This window comes from Balaenoptera musculus, chromosome 6 (genome assembly GCF_009873245.2).
Source record: "Balaenoptera musculus isolate JJ_BM4_2016_0621 chromosome 6, mBalMus1.pri.v3, whole genome shotgun sequence".
Lineage (NCBI taxonomy): Eukaryota > Metazoa > Chordata > Mammalia > Artiodactyla > Balaenopteridae > Balaenoptera > Balaenoptera musculus.
In genome coordinates, this window is record NC_045790.1 from 51,314,388 (window position 1) to 51,334,882 (window position 20,495).

Sequence of the window (20,495 nt, forward strand, 5' to 3'; positions counted from 1 at the left end):
GTATGTGTTTTCTTTTTCTTCTTTTAAATTGAAATGTAATTGATATATATTGTATAAGTTTAAGGTGTGTTGATTTTGATACATTTATATATTGCAATATTACCACCATGATTTGATACATTTATATATTGCAATATGATTACCTGCCACCATAGCATTAGCTAACATCTCCATCAGGTCCCTTAATTAGTCATTTCTTTTTTTGGGGAGACAACATGGGAGGATTTTTTTTTCATCCACCATAGTTTTTTGAGTCTCATTAAGGAGCTCCGTAGTCTTGAGCATATCATTTGAGCCAACAGTTCTACTTAGACTTTATTAGGAAGATATGTGAAAAGATTGAGCAATACATTATTTACTATAGCTGCATTTTATAATAGAAAATTTGATATAGAAAATGGTCCAACAATAGATTAATTTTGGGATAGCTATTCAGTGAAATAGTATTTAGCTGTTAAGTAATTGTTGACATGAAAAGATGTTCATTATAATTTGAGAAAGTATTTATGGATGAGTATGTATCATATCCATTAAAATTACATGTTTATATCTGTATATATGCAACAAACAAGTGGGTGAAAACAGTGGCTATCTGTAGTTGGTAAAATTCTGGATCATTTTTGTTTTCTTTGATGGGATGTGGTATTCACTGAAAAATATTTTAACAGCTTTATTGAGATGTAATTCATATCCCGAACAATTAATCCAGTTAAAACGTACAATTCAGTAGATCTTAGTATATCCAGAGAGTAGTGTAGACCTTAGCACAGTTTTAGAACATCTTCATCACCCCAAAAACAGACCCTGTACACATTAGCAGATACTTTGCATTTCTCCTTTCTCCCTCCTGTCTTGCCACAGGGAACCACTAATCACTTTGCCTGTTCTGAGCATTTCATATAAATTGAAGTATACAATATGAGGTCTCTAATGACTTTTTTTTTTTTTTTAACTTAGTATAATGTTTTCAAGGTTCATCTATATTTTGTAGCATGTACTTTGTCTTTACAGTATTGCCAGATATTCCATTGTATTGGTCTATATTTATCCGTTCATCAGTTGATATTTGGGTTGTTTCTACTTTGGACAGTTATAAATAATGCTGCTATGAACATTTGTGAGCAAGTTTTTGTGTGGACATGTCTTTTCTGTAGGAGTGGAATTCCTGGGTCACATGGTAACTTTGTGTTTAATCTTTTGAGGAATTGCCAGGCTTTTTTATTGTTGTTGTTGTTGGCTGTGCTAGCTCTTAGTTGCGGCACGTGGGATCTTTAGTTGTGGCATGTGGGATCTAGTTCCCTGACCAAGGATCAAACCCAGGCCCCCTGCATTGGGAGTGTGGAGTCTTAGCCACTGGACCACCAGGGAAGTCCCTGCAAGACTTTTCAAATCAGCTATGAACCATTTTATATTTCTGTCAGCTATGTGTGAGGATTCTAATTTCTCTATATCTTTTCCAAGACTTGTTATTGTCTTTTTTATTACAACTATCCTATTGGGTGTGAAGGTAGTATATCTTATTCTGGTTTTGATTTACATTTCACTGATAGCCAATGACACTCAGCATCTTTTCATGTGTGAATATTTTTTTAACCATCTATATATAACATGAATTATTTAGATTTGCAAAGGTCTTCTTTCAGTTGGAAAGGCATAGTTATTTAATTTTTGGTATATTGATAAACATGTAAATTTAAGTATGACTTATAATATGAACATAATAGTAAAATAATAGAAAGTAGTGCTTGAAAACCTGACCGGAGGAGGAGGAGGGAGAGAAGTTTTTTAAAACCTATTCTGCAAAATTAAGAATAAAGGTTAACCAAGTGTAATAAAAATGTATATGTAAATCAAGGTGGTATGAATAAGACCAAATATAAGTGACTACACTATGTGAATAGAATTCTCTATTAAGACCTTTTGATTGGATTAATCCTATTAGACTACCTGTGTCTTATTTTCTGAGACAAGGCTCAAACAAGTCACTGCCAAGTAACAATATAATGTCACAAAGAAAGCAAGAATGGGACCATTGCTGTCTGATAAAAGTAGAATTTAAAGTCAAAGCATGAAGAGAAGAGAAGGATACAGGCATTCCTTAGCTTTGCATAGTTCTAGTATGTTTAAATTTTGGTTACCATGGTTTAGGTAAACAGCCCCAGTCCCCGCAACAATGTTTCAAATTTCACTTACTCTGGAATATTAACTGTAATTGTGTAGACTACAAAATTTGTTGCTAGTTCTTCAGTCCACAAATCAAGATGTAAATAACAGATGCATAGCATGTCACTTCTTTTGAAGTTTCTTGGTGATTGGTCAGTGTGCATCTGTTTCTCAATTCAAGCATAGATAGCACAAAGTGTAGTAGTGTTGTTGCCTCTTTGTCTTTCAATGATACACCCACCCAGGTTACATTTAAAGAAAAAACAAGATGGGGAATCGGCCAGCAAAGAAACTGATAATGCCAGAAGTGAAATTTGAATTGAATGTAAATGCAGTTATAGAATAAATAGCCTTGTGAATAATAACCTTGTGAATGTAGATGTGCTGTATATGGGGAGACTAGGTACACAGCCAGAGCAGCTTAGGGAAGGCAAGCTTATCAACATAAATGAGGAAAGTGGTTGTAATAAACAGGATGAAGATGTCTCAGAGGAAGTGACGCCAACAAAAAGCATTAAAGATATGCCATAACATTGAAAGTACAAAAGACAAAATGTTAGAAACTGATCAGATTTAGAAAGGAGTATGACACATTGCCTTAGGCATAGAAAATATGCTTACTCCGTGTCATAAGTTATATGATCAGAAGGGGCAAGCACTGTTCAAACTATTCTTAAGTTTTTTACAAAGACATGAAACACTTTAATCTCAATGTTTCTAATGTTTTAAATTACAGTGTACTAAATAATTAGTATTAGTTTTACTATATTTAAAATTTCCTTACACACTGTCAGTAATAGTGCATTTAGTGTTTTGACAATTTTTGAAGGTTTTGGAACAATTGTAATTTTTCCCATTGTTCAATAAGATTGCCTTGCACAGTCATTTTTGTGTTCTCTCATTGTCATACAAAGTGAGGACTGCCTATTTTGGGGAAAGAAAAATAATCTATATAAATTGAACTGTCAAACCTTTATATGCTAAATAACATCATGGTAGAATCAGTTTTTTGAATAGCTTTTTGGTTTAGAATCATATCTAAAAATGCCCCATGTTTGAGGTTTTAAGACATTTTTCTGCAATTTTGTTAAATATTTAAGGTCCCTTCCACTTCTTCAAGTTCCTGATGCCACCAGTTTTGAACCCTTTGGGGATTTTGAACTCTAAATTAGGGTACCGTCTCACTTTCTTCTATATTGCTGTTTAGTATCCAACTTTCTTAGTCTTCCCAGCTTTCAAACCTGTTGATAATGTCCCTTGTCATCTTTAGCCTTATGAGTTACGGGGTTTTAGGAGAGAGAATTGCTTTGTTCTAACTAGAAGTATGTTTTATTTTTGATGGTGTTTTAACTCGAGTCATCTACTTGGAATTTGAAGCTGATTATGCAGGAGGAATTGCTTTACTGTTTTAACTAAATGTGTTAAATTTTCTAATTTTAGATTATGGGTAGGAATGAATGATGCCTAGTAAAAGTCTGAATTTCTAGATCAAATGAGATAGTGATGATTTAAGTGTGCCTTAACTGATGTGCAGTTAAAATACATGGATACTTTGAGTATTTATAAATTGCAGAATTTAAATAATAAAGCTGACTTTTATATGCATTTGATTATATTTAAGTAGAGCCCTAAGTCTCTTTTTTATTGAAATTTTATCTTAAAGCCTTTTAAAATATTCTAAACTGGAATGTGAGCTATAGTCATTAGGTCCCTAATTCTTAAAGAATTTCAGCAGATACGGAATTTGTGATAGATAATTAGTAATTAATAATCTTAAATTGTAGCATATTTTAGAGGAAATGAGTAGTAATTTGATTTTCCTCTTGCTTTGGAGAGTACATATATATCAACCATTATAGCAAAAAACTGATAAATTCTCTGCATCTAAATTTATAGGATTGACAGACTTCTACAGAACCGACTGACATAGGGGAGATATATAATGGGGCTGTTCTGGGGATTATATCTAAATATATATGTATATATACACACAAAAAAATAGTTGTCATCATTCACAGGTTCCATATTTATTAATTTGCCTGCTCACTAAAATGTATTTATAATCCCAAATCAATACCTGTGGCGCCTTCATGGTCATGTCTGTGTGTGAAATGGCAAAAAATTTGAGTAACTTGATGCACACATTCCTAGCTGAGGCTGAACCAAGGCCATGCTTTACCTTGTTTCAGCTCTCATATTGTAAACAAGTGTCCTTTTTGCAGTCTGTGTAGTGCCATGGCTTTTGTATTTTTGTGCTTTTTCTTGGTCATTTTGCCGTTTATAATAGCACCCAAATGTAGTGCTGAAGTGCCATTTAGTGTTCCTAAGTGCAAGAAGCCTGTGCTGTGCCTTATGGAGAAAATACGTGTTACGTAAGCTGTTGGCTGTGAGTTCAGTGTTAATGAATTACCAGTGTATATTAATAGGTGTCTTTAAACAGAAACACACATAAAACAATGTTATGTACTGATTGGTTGACAAAACTGTTGTGACCAGAGGAACCTACCCTGTATTTACCCTGGAGCAGTGGTACAGTATTCCTTAATTCAGTGTTCATGGTGACATTATAGAATATAATTACCATGAATACAAGAATTGACTGTAATATATATGTGTGTGTGTGTGTATATATATATGAATGAACAAACCAGTTATAACATCTGATTCCCTCACTGAATAAAGCAGAAGTCTTAACATACTTATTTTATTCTAAAAATCTAGTATGTACAAATATTAAAACATACATATAATATACCTTATTGACAATGTTTTATGAGTTGTATAATATTCCAAACTACTTTGTAGTAAAACAGTATTTAGAATGCATTTAAATGTATAGATTAATGCAGTCTTGTGACATTTCTTTTTTTCATTTTTGTGCATTTTTATAGTAAAATTTGTAAAATTATTATAGCAAAATTTACCATTTTAACCATTTTCAAGTGTGCAGTTTAGTGGCATTCAGTACATTGACATTGTTGTGCAATTTGTGTGTGTTTTTAAAATTAGGATTATGGGTCTATGAGTTTGTGACTGAATTTAATAAAAGCATTTGGAATTAGATATTATTTGTGGCTACATTTAATTTATGATTTTTAATGCGTTTTAGATTAAGAATTTTTGATAATTGCATTCATAGAGTAGTGCTATTTAATCACTTATATTTGAGATTGCTTTACACTCACATTTCCCCCCCCCTCCTTTTTTAGTGCTTTTTTAGGCCCAAAGGACATATTTCCTTACTCAGAAAATAAGGAAAAGTACGGCAAACCAAATAAACGAAAAGGCTTTAATGAAGGTTTATGGGAGATAGATAACAATCCGAAAGTGAAATTTTCAAGTCAACAGGTGCGTCATATTACATAAAATTTAGTTTAGTATTATTTACTCAGTTTTGGAGAATAATCACATGATTATGGTGGTGTGATGTACTCTGTGTTCCCAGCCCAGACATCCCCAGTGGCACATTCCTGTGGTTTGGTACAAGCGTTGATGCCCAAGCCTATACAAAAGAAACAACAAAAAAAAATTGGCCATCATAATTTATAAATATTTCTATCGTGCTACAAGTAATTTTGGGCACATTTTTTATATACCTTTATAATTTGTGGGTTATCAGCATTGCCTTTTTTTTTACAGAAAAGGAAATGGGTTTACAGTTTAAAGACTTGCCAAAGGAAATAGCTAGAAAGGTGCACAGTTTGGATTACAGTCCCTTCATCTTGTAGATTGGGAGCTTTACCCTCACCTCCCAATGTATGCTGTGTTGCCTCTGGTATTCATCGTTTTGGTTGGTTTTATGAAAATCTAGGGACCCTAGGTTACATGCTTAAGTATCTCTCATATGGGGGTACTTTTAAAATTTAATGATTACTGGACTCTCCCACTCAGTGTCTGTTAAATCAGAATCACTTAAGTTTAGGTCTCAGGAATCTGCATTTTAAACTAAGTTTGAGATATAGATCAATAAGAGTCCTTAAAGTTGTGATATATATCCTTTGTTAAGGCTGTTCGTCTTAGAGTACATAGATTAGCTTCTTTATCTAAGAATATTTCAGTAGTTGAATACGGTGTAGGTCTGTGCTCCTCTAAATCACCTTACGTTGTATCTTGTTGGGCATTTGCTGCTTAGAACATCAGAATGGTATTCTTTGTAATTGTACTTTTAATTTCTGCCTCACCATTTTATCTGCTGAGATTGTATGCATCAATTGCAGGAATATAGTTCCATGTAAGACTTTCCTAAATAAAATAGTAGCATTTAAAACTTTTCAAAATTGTGTATATTAAAAGTATCCTGTGCAACAGAAATGAGGGTACTTTTCTAGCTTTCTTACAAACAGGCCTTGATTTTTTCATGGGTACAAAATTTTAAAGTTGGCGTAAAATATTATTTTGTGAAACTAATAGACTTGATTGTTCATAGGCATCAACTAAACAATCAAATGCGTCATCTGATGTTGAAGTTGAAGAAAAAGAAACTAGTGTTTCAAAGGAAGATACTGACCATGAAGAAAAAGCCAGCAACGAGGTGTGTTTAATTTCTCTTGCATTCTAAACCCATTTTGTTGAAAGGAAGAATTGTAAAATGAGTTGATTGTGGCACAGTAGAAAGTAATCTTTAAAGTAGTTGAGTAATGAATGGGAAAATATTAAAGGCTTATTTCCTTGTGTAAATATTAAATATGGTATTGTAAAATAATTTTTGCATCTTTAAGATGCATGGATATTTTTATTTGAAGTTAGTTTGCTGTGCAAAATATGAGGTACAACTAGGAGAGTCGCTTACTGTTTGTTAGGAATATTTTTAAAGTGAGGTATTGTTGGATGGATGTACGGGAAAGGATATTGAACCGAATTTTTAAAAACCTAGATTTATTTCCAGCTCTGTATTTGATTATCTGAGTGGGGATACTCATTTAGCCTTTCTAGGCTTCATGAAGTTGTTACTTGATCTCCAGAGTCCCGACCACCTCTTAACATTCACAGTCCTAAAACTGAGGATTTTACTGTAGAAAGAGTGTTTTGTAAATTTAAACAGACAAACCTCCCAGTGTATGAGCAAGTGTGACTTTTATATTTGATCAGACAGAGGAAAGCATTTTTTTTTTTAGGTGAAGATACTGGTGATTACTTCCACTTTATAATGAATTAATGTTAAGACTTTTAATGTTTATAATTTCAAAGGTCAGAGAAGCAAAACAAGTTTCCGTAGTACTTTTAGTGAAATGTGCTTGTGATTTTTAATTTAAGAAATTTTCTTTCAGTCATGGCATAATTATCAATTTCATCTGTTGTGTATTTTTTTTTTTTTTAAGGATGTGACTAAAGCAGTTGACATAACCACTCCAAAAGCTGCCAGAAGAGGGAGAAAGAGAAAGGTAATTCTATTGCTTAACCACAGAGATCTTAAAAGAATTTTTATTTTAGTTGGATTGAGGGAGTGTAGATAATGAAATGGTACTATTTAATTTAGACTTAGCCCTTCACTCTAAGTCCTTTAATTTTTTTAAAGGATAGGTTATGTTGTTCACTTATCAAAACTATCTGTTTCTTTTCTTAGTGATACAGCACCCTTAAGTTGAATGGGATACAAAATAAAATGCACCAATTTTCATTCCTTTTATGATGCTGTCTCAAGTTTTCTCTATAAAATGGATAATATATATACTCATAAGACTGTTGAGAGAATGAAATGAGTTAATACATGTAAAATATTTATAATAAATCCTGGTACATAGTGCTTTGTAAGTGTTGTCCATTATTATGTTGTTATTACTTTACAGCATTGTTGCATGAAATGAGAGTATGTGACAGTTTAGGACAAAGTACCTCTTATGCTTTTAATTAGTGTTTCTTCTTCCCTATGTGAAGTTTTGTTCATCATACCTTTTCCTGACCTATTTATGTCTCAGACTGTTATTATATGACAAAGCTACAGAGAAAACTTGAGTTCAGTCTTTAAAAAAAAATTTTTTTTGTAGTATTCTGAGTTCAGTGTCTTATAAGGAAGTAAGATGAAAACAAATAATTACAGTGGCTTTTTATTCCCTGTGGGGTGTGTGTGAAGGGGCTATGATAACTTTAACAAGATTTTAAAAGGTAGGCAGAATTTTAGTCAGGCAGATGAAGGAGGAGGGGAGGAGCATGTGAGGCAATTACAGAGGCACAGAGAAAATTTTGCTTCAAGCATTTCAAGTATTGCATTTCAGTATTATCAGACCATAAAGTTTGAGGGAAACAAGTACAAAAAACCCCACTGTGTTACCCTGAAGAACTTGAACTTAGAGAAGTGGTGGGAAGCCATTGAATCACTTTAAATTTCAGGTACTTCTCTTTTTAAAGCAGTGTGAATGATGGGGATTGGACTGGGGCAGTGAGACCAGGTCACTGATAAGTTCATTCAGAATTTTGGTACTCACTTCACTGGCCCAGACAGAAAATCAGCGGCGAATAAGGAAGATAAGGTCTCTGTTCTTATTAAACTTATATTTTTGTTGAGACAGACAATAAATACATAAAACAAGAGAATTAAAATGGGGAGTCATGATTGGGACTTGGTAACTAAATTATGAAAGGCCTTTCTAAAGAGTTAGCATGACATTTTTAGTGGTGTAGATGAGAGATAGGATTTTAAGAGCACCTTAGGAGGTAAAGTTAATAGTTGATTGGAAGTGGGTGTGAAGTGAGGGGGAGGAATCTAGGATGACTCAGGGTGTTGGCTTGGATGACTAGATTATACACTGAGAATGCAGGAGATGTTTTGGGAGCAGAGGCATGAGGAGGAGGATGTGAAACACCTTTGAGAATTAGACTGAAGATACATATTTCTCTGACACCAAAGGGGGAAAAGGTAGAAGTTACAGCTGCAGTCTCTGACATAAAGATAGGATTTAGATAGGTAGTCAAGGGAGAAAGTTTACTGAGAAGAACGCAGAAAACCAGAATCCTGAGGAATTATAATGGTGATGAAAGGCTGGCTTGTAAAATTATGGCTGAGAATGAACTGTCAGGAGAAAAATCTAAGAGAGGATATCAAGCTAAACAAGGGAGGAGAGAATTTTAAGAATGAGGGAGTGGTTAGTAGTGTCCTGATGCAGAAGGGGTCCAATAACATTTGACAATTAGGATCCCCCAGGATACCTTAAGGTCAAACAGTAAGAACAGATGAAGTAGGTTAAAGAATAAAATGTTTAATGTTAAAATTACACTGTGCTTTTGAAGTCTTTGAAGGGGAGGAGAGAACGCAGCAACAAGGATTTGCATGGTTAAGGGAGGTTGTTAAAAGTGACAAAATATAATAGAGGCTTTAACACTTTTTCTTTGCGAAACCAGGAAAGATCAAAGATGTGGAAAGAGTATAAAATTACTGTAAGTTAAGAATAATGCTGGGTGAGAGAAAAGGGAGGACACATTTGAGGGAATTGACTTGATGGGAAAGAGACGGACATTTCATCTTTCTTCACATCGAAGGGAAGGGTGGGCAAGACTATTACAGACTTCTAGGAAGACTTGGAAATTATGGGAATCCCTTCCTGCTGGCCTCAGTCTCTCCCTTCTCCATCACCAAATTCAAAGCAAGACTGCATGTGTGGTGTAAGGCAGAAAGAAAGGATTGAAAGTTTATGCTAGAGGGAGAAGGAAAGGGCAAGACAAAAGACAGGTGAAGGATTAATGGATGGCTTTGAGATCACAAATGAAGTTGCATAAAATGAATGCATGTTTGTATAATTTTTTTTCAGCAGGGCTCAGCAGCAGGGAAAAATAGAGCAGGGAAGGTAGAGTTTTATAGTAACTCGCTGTTGGAGATTTGCGGGACAGGTGCAGCAAAACAAGAATGCAGATGAATAGTAGTTCCATGAGGTTTTTGAGGGATGGGGGGGGGCCTTTACGTAAAGTCACAAAGGGAGTAGAGCTAGAAAGTGGGGTAACAAATGGGGAGAAAATTTGTCAAAGGCTTAGAGGTCTCAGTGAGATAAAATATGGAAGAAATTAATCTAGAGTCAATATTTGCATTTGAGATATTTAAATATATATATATTTGAAATAACTTAATAGTCCTTTCTCTAGATAAAATATTTCTTATTCTTTGAGTTAATATTTTCACGAGGAATGGTTTTGACTTGCATGATTTTGCTGTAATAGTCAATATATGTCTATGGAAGGGCTGTATTTTTGCTTCGTATAGTGTTAGTTTATTTATGGCATTAGTTATTGATGACCTTGTTACCTCTTATTGGTATCTCCTCAAAGAGATTCATACCTGTAATTCTTATGCGATGTCATGATTTATTTCCAAAAGTTGAAAGTGTAATTGAAGAGGGGATTTTTTTGCACTGAAGAGTTCATCAGTTTGAACTGAATTTTGGAGAACTTTTGCCCTCTTAACTGCTCACCCTCCTAACTCAATAGAAGAGCTCTCATACAGTCTTGGGTTCTCAACCTTTGGTATAAAAACAGATGCCTGGCTCTCTACTCCAGAGCTATCATCAAATCAGGATTGGGGTGGGGGGTGGTCTGTAATTCCTAAAATTAGAAATACAACTTGAGCTAATGTTTTTGAAGCAATTTTTGTAATGTTCCTTGAGAACAATTCAAGGGTTACCTTAGATGAGTTTCTTGACTTTTAATAATGCTTTGAATATACTTTTTTTTTTTTAAATTTTATTTATTTATTTATTTATGGCTGTGTTGGGTCTTCATTTCTGTGCGAGGGCTTTCTCTAGTTGCGGCAAGCGGGGGCCACTCTTCATCGCGGTGCGCGGGCCTCTCACTATCGCGGCCTCTCTTGTTGCGGAGCACAGGCTCCAGACGCGCAGGCTCAGTAATTGTGGCTAACGGGCCCAGTTGCTCCGCGGCATGTGGGATCTTCCCAGACCAGGGCTTGAACCCGTGTCCCCTGCATTGGCAGGCAGATTCTCAACCACTGCGCCACCAGGGAAGCCCCTACATTATTATATTGCAATTACAAAGGCAAAAATAATGTTTGAAAACTAAGAACAAAGAAATGGATAAATTCTTAGAAGTGGGATTGCTGAGTCAGATTTGCATATTCTGTATTGCTGATGTTCATAATGATCAGAAATGTATTACCAGTTTATTGATTTGATCACCATTAATCAATATATGAATAATTCTCCACATTCTTACCAAAATTGGGCATTACCTCGTAAGTGTTTGCAAATCAGATTGTTGATTAAAAGATTAAAAAAATTTTTTTATCAGTAAGGTTGGATTATGCAAGTTTTGGCATGATGCTTTATTGCCTTTATTTTTACTGAGCTAGTTCAGGCTGAATTCTAAATAATTGGGGGTGGGGGAGCAGCTCATAGTAGTCCTCCCATTCTTCTCTTTGTTCTCTTTGCTATTTATTTATTTTCTTTTCGATTATGATGTTATGTTTGCATTTCCTTTCTAATTGGTGGTTATTAACCTTTGTTCTACTCTAATGCTTGAATTGATTAAACTGATTCTCATTTGGGGCTATTGTCTCATTACCTGGGGCATTATAGTTTGCAAAGGGTCATTGGGATTTCTTTACAGTAGTAAATCCTTTATAGAAAATAATAACTCCTAGCGAAGAACAGCAGATGTCTCAGTTCAAAAATAAAACATGTACATATTAACAAAGTTAAAGAATGGAAATATCAGCAACTTAATTTCTTGCCTTTTCTAACATTAATTTAGGTTGTACATCATAAGTATGCAATATAAAGTGTTAGCATTTTGAGATACTCAAAGTACATTTATAAGCAGTGTGTGGGATATTACAGTGTAATTACATTATACTTTAACATCTTGCATCAAGAATATTCATTTTATTTTTATAAATGACTTTTTTAGGTTGAGAATATCTAAAAAGTGAGTTTTTGTTTCCTAGAATTACTCACTAGAATTATAAGCTAAATTTAAGGATATCACTCTGATGAGTCAACTGTTGAAAAATAATGAAGATCAATATATGTTACGCTTGTATTTGAACTTGTTATCCTATAGTGGCACGTTTTTGCCATTGAGCTAAATTTGGAATACCTACTATGTGCTAAGTAAGTTAATTTAAATCTTTGTGATTCAGGCAGAAAAACAAGTAGAAACCGAGGAGGCAGGAGTAGTGACTACAGCAACAGCATCTGTTAATCTAAAACTGAGTCCTAAAAGAGGACGACCTGCAGGTAGGATTATTAATGTTTAAATAGCTGGCTTGTGATTATTATTCTAATCCATTAAAGTGTTGTACCTCAGCTACTTTGGAATAGGTGAATAGGTACTTGGTTATGTGTAATATATAAATTTCAAAGGAGATAAAACATTAAGGTTTCTGCTCTTTGTAATAAAGTATTTAAATTTGAAATAATTGCTTGAGACTTTTTCATTTTCTGTTTTATCCCCATTACATTTTCCTTTAATAGCAGCAAATGAGGCTGTGGTGAGATTTAAAATCCATGAATGATGGGTTTATTTTACCTCTTACTTTAGAAATATTAAGCTTTCCAAATGAAATCATAATGAAAACAAGAGATAAACAGCATTTGAATAATCAAAGCTATTAAATTATTGCATTCTTTCTTTATTAAGGCCTGTACAATACGCAGATGTCTTCAGCACTGCCTATTTAAAGTATTTTCCTAATTTGGCAAATAGGAAATAGTTTGGAAGGATGTGTCTCTAATACAAAGTAAAACAAAAAAATTAGCCAAAATAGAGCCAATTTTTTTTTCTACTTCATAACATAGCATTCTGTTTTCTTTTTTTTTTTTGGCTGCGTCTGGTCTTAGTTCGACATGCGGGCTCTTCATTGCAGCACATGGGCTTCTCTCTAGTTATGGTGCGGGTTTTCTCTCTCTAGCTGTGGCATGCAGGCTCCAGGGCTCCTGGGCTCTGTAGTTTGCAGCATGCGGGCTCTCTCGTTGAGGTGTGCTAGCTCAGTAGTTGAGGCACGCAGGTTTAGTTGCCCCATGGCATGTGGGACCTTAGTTCCCTGACCAGGGATCGAACCTGCATCCCCTGCATTGGCAGTCAGATTCTTTACCACTGGACCACCAGGGAAGTGAAGTCCCATAACAGAGGATTCTTAATGAAACAGGATAAAATGAGTAATACCCAAAAAGAAAAAAAAACAATTTACCTAATTTTTACTTTGGAATTTAATAGTGTAATGGATCACATTAATGGTGTTGTTAGAAAATTCAATGAATTTTGATAACAAATTTTCAAATACGTGAGCATACATATACAAATAATACTGTAATATGTATATGAATGTTGAATATAAGTGCTGCTATCTACTATAAAGTTGAATTTTGTGACATTCCTATTAAAACGAGGGATGTTCTTTTAAGCCCTCAGCCATACTAAGGACAGATTGAAAATACTCTTGATTCACCTCTGTAAATTTTCTGTTAACTCATTTGAACCACTGGAGGATATGATTTTTAAAACCTAAAGTAATTGTTATCTGTAATAAACTAATATTCTTAGTATATATCATTTGTAACTTTTATATGTGAGATCTACATCTTAACGGGAAAGCTGGTAGTTACAAAATTTTTTTTCCTGTGAATGTTAGCTACAGAAGTCAAGATTCCAAAACCAAGAGGCAGACCCAAAATGATAAAACAGCCCTGTCCTTCGGAGAGTGACATGTGAGTATAATTAGTTATGCAGTAAATGAGACATTTCACTTTCAATATGTATAAATTTCTTTGCATTTTTACCAGTTTTATTTACAGGGTATTTGTTGCTATTACTATTTTGTATTTCTAAGAATTATGAGCAAAACAGCTGAAAAATAGTTTTCATTATATAAAAAGTTAAAATTGATAGGGAATCAAGAAAAATCTGATACGATTATCATTTCATTAATCTAAGACATTTTCTTGTATATTAGGATATAAGATACTTGGATAATGCAGGGTAAAATTTATAATAGTTCCCTTTAAGGGAATTTTTAGACAAAGTATTTTTGAAGCAATTTCCACAAATCTTGCTCCTCCAGAATAATCTTTATTTAAAAAATAATAACACTTAACATTATTTTTGTAAATTTAAAGTTTTAAAGTATTTTGGAATGATAACTAGTTATTAACAAAATAATCAGTTTTTTTTTTTTCTTGCCATCTTTCTTTTCCATTATGGATCTTGTTTGTGTTGGCTTTTCTGGGTAGAAACTTCACCAGCAGGAACGTATATTTAGACAAAGAGGGCAAAACTTTGTAGCTATTGTGTTTAAAGATTTTATAGAAAAGGCTTAAGTGAGTATGTCATTTAAGAATGGATTTACAGTGTTTTGAATGAAAATATTTTATTGGAAATTTCAGTTATAGAAGTGTTGGTACTTTTCAGCCAATATATGTTTAAAGAGTTTTATTTTACTGCCAAGCTGTTTAAATATTCTTGAAAATAGTGGCCAAAAATTACAACATGGTTTTAGCTACTATAGTGAAATTAAGAAATTAGGTACATGCAGGTGAGTTTATGTTTTTAAACATACCAAGTAAATCTCACTCATCTCCTCCCTAAGATGTCTTTTCTAATAAGGGCATCAAGCATCGAGTCTAGGATTTTACGATCAACATAAGGCCTTTATCTAGAGACTTAGGAACTGAAACACCGGTTATTTGCTCCCCTCTCCCTTTTATATATGCACATGGATCTGGGAGGGATAGGGAACCATAATAAATACTCCCAAGGAGAAGATTAAGAGGCACACAGCAGTCATTGTTCCCCAGGAAATATGAAATTCTGTTGGGAAAATATTGTGAGATCCCCCTGTTTTAGATACAAGGAATATTTCCTTGATTAGGTACGTCCCAATTTTCCCTGAGAGTATCTTCCTAGTCCATTTCTCTCCATGGCTTTTGGCTGATTCTTGGACTGGAAAGTATTAACCCTCCTTATTAGCTGAGCAGCTTTCTTATTCTGCTTTCATACTTTAGGGAGTTGGGCCCAAGATTCCTTTTTAAATCTCCATTAGTTTCTCTTAATGCAGGCTAGCGTCCCTTTTGGTAGTAATACTACTTTATTGTTAGCATGTGTCTGTTTAATTCTAGTCAGCTTCATGTGCCGTGGCCTCACTCATAATACTTCCCCAGACATGCTTATCTCTTTATACTTAACTAAAAGCACTTTTGAGTTTATAGGTTTTCCTGAAGACCTACTCCCTGGTTTCTTTTTCATAGAACCATTTGTTCATCAGAAGGATCAAGGTATCCCAATTTGAATTCTTAAGGAAAAGCTGGCAACTTACAACCTTGATTGGATCTTTGACTCCAGTCTTTGTCTGAATTTGAAAATCTTTTACAGGATGGAAGTGACTTTCAACACTGAAATGCATGGAATTTTTTTCTCCTTCCTTTGTCGTTCTATTATTTTTTGAACTTACCGCTTTCTTGAAGTACCCTATCAAATTTATGTTGATAACAATCAACTCAAAATGCTAATATTCTATCTTGAAACCTCTTCACCCAGAGCCACAAGTTCACTGAACAAGTTTTCTCTCCAGTTATCACAGATGACAGTTTTACCCATTGTATAATATGTTAGGGTTTCAAATGCAAAGCAAGTGTCAAACGTTTTAGGTTTTGATGGACAACCCCAAAATACCAGCAGCTTACAATATTTATTTTTCACTTGTGCTATATGTAGGCTGGGCACTGGCTGTTATAGCTACTCTCAGCTTTGTATCTGGGCAAAAACTCAGTGGAGTGTAGAGCAAAACTATGTAAGCTCTTCTGAAACTTAAGCTCTCCATCATGAGAACAGCATGTATCTGCTAGTGACAGCTTCTTTGCAGTGGGTCCTGAAATGACAAGACAGTGGATAGAGTCTGGAAAAGCTGAAACCATCTCATAATCCTCATGTAAAGTAAAAATATTTGTTATAAGCCACTGAGATATTCTGGGTTGTATTTGCATTAATTTTTGCTATTAACATGTATTTATAATTTTGTTTAGTCTTTTAATATGTTTCCTATTGTACCTATTAAAAAGGGAATTATCACCATGAGGTCTGTTTTTCATGGAAGATGGTAAGGAGGGAGGACCATTGGGAAAAGACTTAATTGCAGCAAGCAGTGATAGTTACGTTTATGGGAGTTCTCTGCTTTGACACTGTTTTAAAAACTTTGAAATAATAATCCCATTTCTTAAAAACGTAACGATGCACTTTTAAATCTACCTTTAAAAAAGAAAAACAGCTGCATGGTATTCCACTGTGTATGTATCATAATTCTTAAAAGTTTATTTCTTGTATGGATACATTTTTTTAGACATTGTCATCTGTCGTTTTGTACATGTGCAAATATATTGGTTAGAATACATTGCTAGAAGCAGATTTGCTGGGTTAAAAGGATATTTTTATTTTTAATACCTGCCTCTTTGCATAGGGGGTAACATTTTGGGGGAGACAGTTTGTCAATATCTATTAAGAGCCATGGGAATCCCTTTTATATTTGATTCTCTATTCCCATCTCCACAAAATGATCATTATTAAAATATTTACCCCCTTGTGGAAATACTGAAGAAAGTTAAGGGATTTTACTTGCCTGCTTTTTCTTCCATCGATTAAAAGGATGAAACCTATATAACATTTAAAAATAAACATAGCCAATGGTAGTTATGTGACAAAAATTTCTAAAGAAATAAAGTGATTTTTTTTTTTCTTTTCCAATTTAATAACCTTAAGGGTTCAAGGAAGCAGTTGTCTGGTAGGTCAGTGGATTTGGAATTGAGAGATTGGGCTATTTGACCTTTTGCACCATCATTTTCTCATTTCTTAAATGGAATGGGTTGGACTAAATGATCTGGGGTCCCTTCCAGCTTTCAAATCCATTGATGTAATTATATAATATGTGTAAATCTCAATGAAATTCCTTGAACACTGTAATATTAAGGTTAATTGGCCATATATTTTACCATTATATGCGTCAGTTGGGAGCTTTTTACATTGCAAAGCATATTTCTTTAAATTTTAAAATGACCGTATTTCACCATTATGCAGTTCGATTCTGCAATTGTATTTTTCCCAGCGTGGCTACTTTTTAAAACATTATTTACTTTTATAAATATGTAGAATATGAGCTCCATAAAATCTAGGCATCTCACACATCTTATACACTGATGCTCCCCAAAGTCAAGAACAGTACCATGGCATATGAGATAGTACTCAATATTATTTTTAAGTGAATGAGTCACATTACAAAAAACATGGAAAACAAAGGGAAAAAAAATCACTTTTCTATTACCCTAATGCCACTGTAATTTTTCTATCTTCTAACTTATATTAAAAGGATGTTCTTTTCCTTTTATGATTGGTTGATAATGACACTCCATTATATTTTACTTAAAGATATTTAAAATTTGTTTTTAAATAAAAAACAAACTACATGTAGCTTATTGTTATCCAGAGTACTTACTCAATTAACTCAGAGAGGTGGTTGAATGACAAGTACTAATGATACATAAAAGATTATTTTTCATTGTTGTGCCTGTGAAATAGGTTAACTGAAGAAGACAAAAGTAAGAAAAAAGGGCAAGAGGAAAAACAACCTAAAAAGCAGCTTAAAAAGGATGAAGAGGGCCAGAAGGAAGAAGATAAGCCAAGAAAAGAGCCAGATAAAAAAGAGGGGAAAAAAGAAGTTGAATCAAAAAGGAAAACTTTAGCTAAAACAGGGCTTACATCAACCTCTGATTCTGAAGAGGAAGGAGATGATCAAGAAGGTGAAAAGGTAGAACGTTTGCATATCAAATAAAATATTTGTTCTATTTTTAGCTTCCTATGTAGTTCTTAATCTTTAGGAAAGTTTCAGTATCTTTATGAAAGTCTATAAATGTGATTAAAAGTTAAAATGAATTTCTTTACCTTTCTGAATAAACTTGAATTACCTGTGTTAAGAAGCATATTTGAAACTTTATTGTACACCCCAAGTTTATCTTACCTTTTCATAATTACATGGAAATTAAATGTCACATGATAAACTTCCAGTAACCCCACCTACCTATTGACAGAAAAGGTAGGAAAGTAGAGAATTAAGCCAGATAGGTTGTGACCAGTGAAGACAGATGTAAAAAGGTACATTTATACATAGATTTTTATTATTTACCTCAATGAAACTCTTAACACTTCAGGCCTATTTAGGGTACATTTTATTGGTGGTACTTTATTTGAATACAGCAGTTGTTTGGGAATTTCATTAAAGCTATACGTTCTTTTCTGTATAAAAACACAAGTTTTGTGTATAGCCTTGGAAATCTACAGACCCAGGTTGTATAGGTCTTTCATTTATGTTTATCTAATTTGTTAGTACTTCAGGAGCCCAAAACTAAATTCGGTAGGTTGAGCAGGTACTTGTCAGTAAACAGGTACTGAAGTCAAAGTCATAGTGCAGAGGCAAATAGCCTGAGGTACTTCATTTTAACCCATCTTAACCAAAGCATATCATTCCTATAGCAGTGCAGTAAATGGATTATAAATCCCAAAATCATCAAGGGGAAAGTTAAATTTAGGTAGCAACAATGTGTAATTCTGAGGGTTTTTTTTTTAATTAGTCATTTATTCATCCCTTAAGAAAACTAGTTGCTTCTTTTCTCCCAAGATTGTAATCACAGAAGCATTAGTCACTGACTTGATAGTTAACTAAAACCATCCTAATTCTCAAATAAAACAGAAGAGAAAAGGTGGAAGAAACTTTCAGACTGCTCACAGAAGGAATATGCTGAAAGGCCAACATGAGAAAGAAGCAGCAGATAGAAAACGCAAGCAAGAGGAACAAATGGAAACTGAGCAGTAAGTATTTTCTTTTTCTAAATTTCAATTTTTTTTAAGCTAGCATGAAATGTTTAAACAATAGAATCTCATTTTCCAGACTTTCTGAAGCCTTTTAAAGAAGTGACTTTTCCATTGTGTTAGAAAAATGTCCTCAGTATATGATAATCATGTTTCAGGCTTCATTCTTTTCTGAGTAAAGAGGATGAAATTTACTGAGATAATCACCCTGTGAATTATTTTTAATTTAAACTGAAAGTGCAGATAGGGCTTAACTGTTAAGTGGCTTTGTAGAAAATGTCCTTATCCTCTATTTTCTTGTATAATATTAAATAGAGAAAGATAATAAATTGGTGGAGAAAGAATGAAAGAAATACCCATATTTGTCATACCACCAGCAGCCCTCCCCCAAAAGACCAGCAAAAATAACAAAAGCACAGTTGGAAACCCAAGAAGCCAGTAAAAGAAAATTTAAAGGCTGACAGGGTTTGCATTAGATGTGTGCAATATAAATCAAGTTCAAGCTAAGAAGTTTTGATACCTGGAGACAATATACTTACCATGGGGAATTTTTCCCCTTTAAAAAGTTTATTCTATAAAATAATTTTATAACAGGGAAAATAGCAGTGCCAATGATGATTAGGCTTCATATGTTTATTACATTTGTTTTCCTAGTTATCTTTAGGCTGTCACTTGTGAGTTCTTTCTCTGAAAAGCGTTTCTTTCTTTGTGAAGCGTCTTGCATTATTCTGACTAAACTTTGTTTTTTTGTTGTTTTAGTGAGGAGGTGATTTTTAAAACATGCTCTAGGTCACTAAGACAAACTTAATAATAAACAGTGAAATTCTTAAAACTATTCTTAAGTAATTTTGTACTTTTTTTATATATAATAAATCTGTAAGCCGAAAGTCTTTCTTGATAAGTATAGCGTTTGACCATCTGCTTTCTTAGTTTTTTTGGAGGATATATAAGCAGTTTTAGCTACTTGAGGGAGTAATTTAAAAATTGATCTAAAGCTCAGAAATGTTACTCCCTTTAATGTTAGACTTTGACCATTTATGTAAATACTAGAGTTATTTTTTGTTACCTATCCTTTCCTGTCCTTTCACTGAAAAGTTGTTGGACTGTTTGTTGCTTTTAACTTTATTGTGCTCCCCAAATTAAGATATAAAATTAGTTGTTGCTTAGTAAATCTAGCCCAACCCTTCTTCAGTATCTCAGAGTTAATCTTTATGTGTTTCAATTTCTTTTTGAATGTCCTCCGAATGTAACTTTCTCAAATTCTAATATTTGTGTTTTCTTTCCTTCTCCTGTTATTACAAAACTTTGTACTTGGACAGTTTTGCTCTGTAAAGCATTTCAGATGCAGCTTGTATGAAATGCATTATGCAAAATAAAGTTTATTGTATTGTATTCCCAGCCAAACAACATGTAATCTACAGTAATAAAAAATATATCTCATTTTGGGCTCAAAGCATTAATCCAGTTACTGAAAAGAGAATACAAGTGGAGCAAACAAGACATGAAGATCTTGAGACAGACTCATTGGACTGAATTTCCCCCTCCCCCCC

General features: G+C 33.7%; 1 protein-coding gene across 1 annotated transcript in view; it reads left to right on the plus strand.

Moving 5' to 3' along the window:
• Positions 1-20,495, plus strand: part of PSIP1 (PC4 and SFRS1 interacting protein 1) — a 47,885-nt gene that overhangs the window by 20,673 nt on the left and 6,717 nt on the right. Inside the window, exons 5-11 of the mRNA XM_036854146.1 lie at positions 5,373-5,511; positions 6,590-6,694; positions 7,482-7,544; positions 12,239-12,335; positions 13,730-13,805; positions 17,659-17,887; positions 18,827-18,945. Coding sequence (XP_036710041.1) covers positions 5,373-5,511; positions 6,590-6,694; positions 7,482-7,544; positions 12,239-12,335; positions 13,730-13,805; positions 17,659-17,887; positions 18,827-18,945 — 828 coding nt within the window. The remainder of the gene's footprint in view (positions 1-5,372; positions 5,512-6,589; positions 6,695-7,481; positions 7,545-12,238; positions 12,336-13,729; positions 13,806-17,658; positions 17,888-18,826; positions 18,946-20,495) is intronic.